The 7,785-nt window shown below is 47.6% G+C and overlaps 2 protein-coding genes across 8 annotated transcripts in view; one reads left to right on the top strand and one right to left on the bottom strand.

Moving 5' to 3' along the window:
- CLUL1 (clusterin like 1) overlaps positions 1–7,785 on the top strand; it is a 27,315-nt gene that overhangs the window by 16,446 nt on the left and 3,084 nt on the right. For 6 of the 7 annotated variants that reach the window (XM_015562706.1, XM_015562711.1, XM_015562707.1 and 3 more), the window contains 2 exons: positions 776–990; positions 3,329–3,513. In XM_015562706.1, the coding sequence (XP_015418192.1) occupies positions 776–990; positions 3,329–3,513 (400 nt within the window). Of the gene's footprint in view, positions 1–775; positions 991–3,328; positions 3,936–7,785 lie in introns of those variants that run through there. The other variant, XM_015562708.1, reaches the window with a different exon arrangement.
- Positions 5,599–7,778, bottom strand: LOC102755644 (RNA polymerase II elongation factor ELL-like). The gene is given in 5 exon segments (XM_015562712.1): positions 5,599–6,215; positions 6,218–6,340; positions 6,424–6,673; positions 6,675–6,739; positions 6,879–7,778. Coding segments are annotated over 5 exon segments (1,824 nt in total). The 5' UTR covers positions 7,765–7,778; the 3' UTR covers positions 5,599–5,715.

Raw genomic sequence — 7,785 nt, 5'->3', positions numbered from 1 at the left:
ACCACCTCTGAGAGAAAGCCACCCTCGAGTTTCGACTGCTGCCAGACAGTCCAGTTTCTTCCTGTATGAGTCTGGGTCCCCAGAGACTCACCCGGAATTGGAGTTCAGAGCAGTCGGGAGCTTGAGACTCCCTCCCAATTGAAAAAGACAACCACAGATAATCTTTACACAATACTAACCCACTCATCAGCACACCTATGTAAGTTCCTATAACACTGTTACCATTCGGATGGGCTGTTAGGCAATAATAACAAAGAACTGGAGGATCTTAGTGGCTTGTAAACACAAAGGTTTGCTAGTATTTCTCACTCTACAGCGTGTCAGTTACAATTTGAGCGAGGTCCTGCTCCACATCTCCTCACTAGGATGACAGAGCCTCCACCGCCGGGAACATGGTAAATCCCAAACTGTCCTCAAAGGCTTCCTCCCGAAGTGAGACACATCTCTTTGAAGAAGGTTGTGCTCGACTTCAAAGTGGCAGGAAGTGTGTTCCCCTACGTGTCCTGATCAGAATATCAGTGAGCAGCCCTAATGGCTTTCGGAGACAGCACAGAAAGAAGGAAAAGGAAGAGGAACATCTGTTAAGTCTACATCGTACACCATGTGATCAGGCACTTTACATTATTTCATTCCCGCCCATTTTACTTCATTGAAAACTCACTCAAGGTCAAAAGGCTGGAAATAGAAAGTTAACAGGCTAGGATTTAGACTCACATCACCTAACTCCAAATGTCATGGACTTTTTCCTTTACCGCATGACTTTCTTCTTTGTTAGACTGTCCTGATGTACCTGAACTGCACACAAAAGTAGATGAGGCCCTTAAGTTGGTCAACATATCCGATCAGCAGTACGTGCAGATTCTTCAGGTGACTCAACATCATCTGGAGGACACTGCGTATCTGATGGAGAAGATGAGAGAGAAATTTGGCTGGGTGACTGAACTGGCAACCCAGACTCTAGGAACTGAGGACACCTTCAGTTCCAGAAAGGTAATGGAGGACCCAAGAACAGATATGGAGATTACATGTGCATACGTTGATTTTTCTGTTGATTTGTAAAAACAAAACAAAACTATATTTGAAAAAAAAAACTGTAAGAGGCTATTCATGTTTCCATTGTGATTGTATTCAGGCTAACCTGATATAATGTCGTGCACATGGTTTTAGAAAACAGAAAACTCTAGAAAGAAAACCAATTTAAAACACTTCATACGCCGAAACCGGTTTGGCTCAGTGGATAGAGCGTCGGCCTGCGGACTGAGGAGTCCGGGTTCGATTCTGGTCAGGGGCATGTACCTGGGTTGCAGGCACATCCCCGGTGGGGGATGTGCGGGAGGCGGCTGATCGATGTTTCTCTCCCATCGATGTTTCTAACTCTCTGTCTCTCTCCCTTCCTCTCTGTAAAAAATCAATAAAATATATTTTAAAAAAAACAAAACAAAACACAAAATACTTGGTAATCTAGAGATGGCCAGTTCTGCTTAGAGCTATAACTGATGTGGTGCTATAACTGATACAGGCAACCTTGAAGAAACTTGGCCAACATGCCCTAGCCAGTTTGGCTCAGTGGATAAAGCATTGGCCCACAGACGGAAGGGTCCCGGGTTTGATTCCAGTCAAGGGCACATACCTTGGTTGCAGGTTCCCCAGCCCTGGTTGGGGTATGTGCAGGAGACAACCAATCGATGTGTCTCTCTCACATCGATGTTTCTCTCTGTCTCTCCCTCTCCCTTCCACTCTCTCTAAAAATCAATGGAAAAATATCCTCTGGTGAGGATTAACAAATAAATAAATAAATAAATAAATAAATAAATCTTGGTCAATATGGCTCAGATTCAGCAACTTGAGTCCAAAAGCTAACTCAGAAACTAGCCAGCTGAGTAAATTTGGGAAAATTCCTCAACTTCTCCAGGCCTCAGTTTTTCTACCTGAAAGATGGGACTAATAATAGCTGCTTTAAAATGTACATCAGTAAAGCAATTAGTATAGGTCCCTTATACAAAGCAAGAGCTCTGTAAATTATAGCTCTTATTAGTTTTTTACATAATAAGCTGCTAAATCACCTTGAAAATTAAACATATACACTAACCTTTACATAAAAACATATTGCCATGGATTTATACCATGTCTCTCACATTCAATCAGTAACTCCTTTTATATGATATATAACAGTGACTACATTTCTTTCCTGACTACCCTTGTCCTGCCACACACATTACGTTAATAAACAAAGGAGGCAGGTTAGCAATTCCTGGTGAGGTCAGTATTGACAGGTTCCTAAAAAGACCTGGATACAAAAATCACTGGACAGAGCCATTGAAGGTGCAATATTTTGGGCAGCATGTAATGCTGGTGAACTGTCCCAATCTCTGGGGATCAGCTACCAGCTCCGGCAGGTGCTGCTGCTAACTGCCAGCCTGCACCTTCTCCAAAGCGTTGTCCTTGGGGCTATTTATGGTCCAGAGCTCCCTGCAGGATCAGGCTGCGGCTAGAGGTCACCTGAGGCCTCATCCTCGACTGGCTCCTCCCTCTTCTCAATCTTGCTTGCCTCATCCCCTTCAAAGTTTCACCTCACCAGGCTGGTGTGGCTCCGTGGTTGAGCATGGACCCATGAACCAAAAGGTCACTGGTTCAATTCCTGGTCAGGGCACATGCCCAGGTTGCTTAATATTTTGCTTTAATTTATTTATAAGGGATTTTATTTGAAAAAAATTTCAAATAGTTCTCTTAAGAGTACAACAAGTTGCATATCAGAAAAATTTAAAGTGTTAAAGTCAAAGTATATGCACTTGAGAATTCATTAAGGCAGCAACTATCATGCATTTCAGATTACTGGTTCTGATAAAAAACACACGCGCATGTATAAAACTTGGTGCATCATGTTAATGTTTGTGGCACAGTCAGCCGCACTCACCAAATGTTCCATTTGCTCACTCACACTTCCAGCTTCTCTTACAGTTAAGTGGTGCCAGGTGGCAAGTTCTGGCCAAGGAAATGTGAACAAAATGGCAAGTGTTATTTCTAGTCTGAGATAGAGTGAAGGGTCTCTTTCTCTACTGAGGCCACAAAGAAAGCCACGTGTTCCATATGCTACAGCTAGGAGATGACAGACCTCTGTCAATGAGGGTCCTGAGTGTCTAGATGTACAGAGCCCATAATGGACGTTGCATGAGTGAGAAATAATTTTTGTGGTATGAAATCGCTGGAATATTGGGGCAAATTTGTTACCTCAGCACAACCTATCTTATTCTGACTAATGTGGTATTAAATTAACCCTGACTGTGCACTGGGATTTAGTGATCTTTTACCGTTTAATCCTTCTTTTCAGGTAGTTCCAGGTGTTCACCAAGGAAATGTTTCCAAACAAGATGAAACGATGATAGACTTAAGCATTCTGCTTTCCCCCAATGTCACACTCAAGATCCCTCTTGAAGAAAGTTCTGAGAGTTCTAACTTTGTTAGCTACGTGCTGGAAAAAGCTGTACAGCATTATAAGGAACATTTTAAAACTTGGTAAGCAGAGTGTCTGATTAGGAATGCTTTGTTAACAGACATAGATGATTCATAAAAGGAAAAAAACAAAACTAGTTTTAAAATAACTGGAAAATATGCTCAACCTCATTAATAACAAAGACAAAATAGCATTTTTTTGCCTATCAAATTTGCAGATTAGAAAAAAAATATACAAAGTTCCGATAGGAATGTGATGAAATGGGAATTCTTATGTTATTGGTGGGAATATAAATTGTGTCTGCCTTTTTAAAAAGCTGCATGACTATGCATGTCAAAAACCATAAGGTTTCTTTTTGATACAATAATTCCACTTCTGGAATCAATCCTAAGGAATAATCTAAATTTGATTAAAAGTCCGCCCCCTCCCCCCTACAGTCCTGGCTAGGTGGCTCAGTTGGTTGAAGCATTGTCCTGTACACCAGAGGATTGCCAGTTCAATTCCTGGTCCAGACACATGGCTAAGTCGCAGGTTCTATCCCCAGTAGGTGTGGGAGGCAACTGATTGATGTTTCTTTCTCACACATCAATGTTTTTCTCTCTTCCCCCTCCTCCTCTCTCTCTCTAAAATCAATTTTTAAAAAAATTCTTGGGTGAGGACTAAAAAAAAAAAGTGCCCCCTACCCCAAGATCTATATTGGCAAAATCATTTAAGACTAGAAACCCAGTGCATGAAATTCGTGCATGGGTTTGATCCCTAAGCCTGGCCAGTGATCAAAGCATGAGCATCTGGCGTGGAAGGGCAGGTTTCCAGCTGAACTCTGGGCCCTGGGCAGCACCTGGGCCTCTGGGTCCCCACACGCCCCCTCTGCCTGAATCATAGCGCCCAAGTCCCCATGTGGAGATATGGTGAGCGCGGCAGGATGCCACAGGCTGGGGTGCAGTGTGGGCCTCTGGGCTACCCAGTGGCGCTGCATGGAAGCCAGGCAGGCAGTGCGCTCTCTCCCGGCCGACCCCGTAGACTGGCTCCTGCATGAACCCACGGGAAGCCCAACCAGGCCCTGCAGACGGGCACTGGTCAGGTGTGCTAGGGTGAGGCGGAGACGGAGGGCAGTGAGACATAAGGTTGGACTAGACGGGGCTGGAATCCACACAGGTGAGTCTGCATCCTGTGGAATGATATAAGCATATCCTCTCCTCCAGGTTAAAAGTACATCAGGTCCCTTCCAGGCTCCAGTAAGCAAGTCTCTCCATTTGACGAGGGCGTTAGGTTTAGGTAGATCAGGGTTCCAACGTCTGTACATCGGGGAAACTCTAAGTCTTTATGACGATGGGACAAGGAGCTTCTCTGGGTGCACTGTGGTGACGCACGTAATGCTCTGGTACCCAAATTGTCTGCACTGCTCCTTCTGGAAAGATACAAAACACAACCTCTTCCCCACATCATTACTAGATCTGGTAAAACTCTTGTCTGGTTTGTGTATCCTTCTACCAGGCTGAGTCGGCAGAGGCTATTGTACAGGAGGCCCGATGCTTTTTGGCTGCTGTACAATCCTCAGCATTGTATTTTTTTTAAATTAGCATATAACATTATTCTCCCTTTTTGTTTTTATAGAAAAGGTTTATATTGATGGAATTGTTAGTTTTTTTGTGTGTGTCAAGAGCTAACTTTGATGTGTTAAAACTAAGTAAAATGCATTTACTCAATCCAAAGCAGGCATAAAAAGAAAAACCCCAAATGTTCTCTTGTATCCATTTTAAGAGTAGGATTGGCGCTTTAGTCCTATCTGTCCTGAGTGTGGGGGTTCTCAATTCAGTGGGGAGTGGCTTACCTAAGGGAATCCTGTTCCAGGGGTTCCCAAAGGTGTGGACGGAGTCAGCGAAGACTATCCAGCCTCTTCCTATGGTGGAGTCCTATCCGTCCCGAGTGGGGGGGGGGGGGAGGACTTATCTAGGAGTCCCTGTTCGAGCACCATCTGTTGGGGTCCAGCCCCAGCAGGTCCAGGGGTTCCCATAGGTGTGGACAGAGTTGGCGAAGAATGAATGACACAGAGGCAGCGCTCAGGTGATCATCATAGCCAGGTTCTCTCTAGCCAGGTTTTGTAGCTATGATCTCCAGCCAGGTTCTCTCTCTCTCTCTCTTTTTTTAACGTGTCTTCGTGTTTATTTTGTTAAATAAAAATTTTCCCCTTTTTTAGCTCTCCCCACCCCCAAAGCCCCAGCTCCCTTGCCATCCAGAAGGGTCAATCCAGGGAGGGCAAGCTCCTAGGGCCAAGGCTGCAGCTGCCGTTGGTCATACTCAGCAGTGAGCCTCTTGATGTGGGCCAGCTTGCTGTGCAGGTACTCACACCGGTGCTTCTCTTGGCTGTAGTTGGTCTTTTTGATTTTGCAATATTCCTGTAAAATCTTCCCACAAGTAGTCTTGTACTCTTCGGAGCTCTGGGAGAGCTGCTGGAGCTGGGCGTCCAGCTGCGTGAACCGCCGTGTGACCTGCTCAGTGCGGGTGTGCAGGTCTTGGTACTCACTGTACTCGGCGTTGAAGTCATTCTTGTAGCTCTGGCGCTGCTCTGAGGAGGAGATAGTGGCATATTTTAGCAAGTAGTCTGGTGTCTCTGAAGTTGACGTGGGGACACTTGAGCTGTTGCAGGCCCCATTTAAACCCAGGTCGACTGGCGGGCCTCCAAGGGAGCCAGACACAAGTTCTGGTGGCCTGGCTCGATGCCTGTCCCCAGCTGCCCTATTCTTGTCCTTGTGCTTGTTGGACTCTTCTTGTACTTGTCGCGAGACGAGCCACCATGGGGCCTGCTGGGCTGGGCACAGTCCTTCAGCAGGGGAAGCCTAAGGCAGGAAATGGGGGCTGGGGTGGCCATTTCCCCATGATCACAGGTCCCTGCCACTGTGGCCCAAGTCATTGCTGACATCAGCCAGAGGGTCATGTGCCCTCGGAGGATCCAGCCGTGGGGGTAGGTGGGCATCTGTTGTGGCCCAAGTCATTGCTGACATCAGCCAGAGGGTCATGTGCCCTCGGAGGATCCAGCCGTGGGGGTAGGTGGGCATCTGTGCCCGCCAGTGGGCCAAGGGTGGGCAGTAGGGCCTCCCGGCCTTGGGGCACATTCAGTTTTCCATTGGCGGTGGGCTGATCTCTCTGGGTGAAGTGCGATATCCTTGGTTTCTTGTTGGCCAGGGGGTCAATGAAACCAGGAGGCTGAGGACGTTTCTGGGGGAGGTGAGATTGACCTCCCATGCTCTCTTGGGGGGCTGGCGGCAGCAGGGTCTCCAGGGAGGCCACCTGCATTCTGTGGCTGGCACAGCTTTCTGATAAGCATGCGCTTCAGCAGCTGCTGGTCCCCCTCTGAGTAGCCAGGCCAGTCCTTTTGCACATCCTTGTACACACAGTCCTTCAGCAGCATGGGCTCCAGGGAGGCCACCTGCACTCTGTGGCTGGCACAGCTTTCTGATAAGCATGTGCTTTAGCAGCTGCTGGTCCCCCTCTGAGTAGCCAGGCCAGTCCTTTTGCACATCCTTGTACACACAGTCCTTCAGTGTGCAAATACCATCCTTGGTATTCATGTTGGCCACCTGTTGGAGGAGGCTGTCCAGCGTGTCCTTGTGTGCCTGCACCAGGCCATCCTTCTGTAGCTGCAGCAACAGTTCAGCCTTCTGGTAGGGCCTCAGTGCCAGAAGATGTAGCACCCGGTCACGGAAAGGCCTCTGAGATACCCCAATGCCCCCGCTAACAGCACTTTTCTTGATGACATTTGCCAGGTTGATGGGGGTCGCCCACTTCCGGGAGGGCACAATATCCGTTGCCCATGGGGCTGGTTTCCTAAACTGAGCCTTCTTGTCCAGGTAGCGGCCACCAGGCTTGATGACGATGGCACCCCGAATCCGTGTCTCCTCCTCGGCCTGTGCCATGCTCTGCCGTGCCTTCTGGTAGGAATTATCGGTGGCACACACTGTGATTTTGTCCTGGATGCTACCCAAGCAGTCCAGGTGTATATCCCCATGGCTGGAGAAGTACTGCTGGATGCAGTTGAAACTTCCTTGGGGGCTGTCACAGCCAATGTTGGAGAGATAGAAGGAGAAGATCCAAGCCTCTGAGGGGTAGTCCGGTTGGGGGAGGGAGATGTGCCCTTGGCTTCCTTGAAATCGAATTAATGGTCTCAGTGAAACAGAATCCTGGCTGGCGCGGTAGGTCTCAAAGGCTCTCAGGGCACTGTAGGTGAGCTTCATGTGAAACATGGACACCTTGCTGCTGTCGCTCACCCACCCAAACGACAGCCCGTAGCTCTGATCCTCCTTCAGTGCTGCCATCTTGTGACCATCCAGGTTCTA

The sequence above is a fragment of the Myotis davidii genome, unplaced genomic scaffold (assembly GCF_000327345.1).
Source record: "Myotis davidii unplaced genomic scaffold, ASM32734v1 scaffold96, whole genome shotgun sequence".
NCBI classification, from domain to species: Eukaryota; Metazoa; Chordata; class Mammalia; order Chiroptera; family Vespertilionidae; genus Myotis; species Myotis davidii.
Note: the sequence above shows the minus strand (reverse complement) of the source record. Positions and strands in the feature narration are given on the sequence as shown.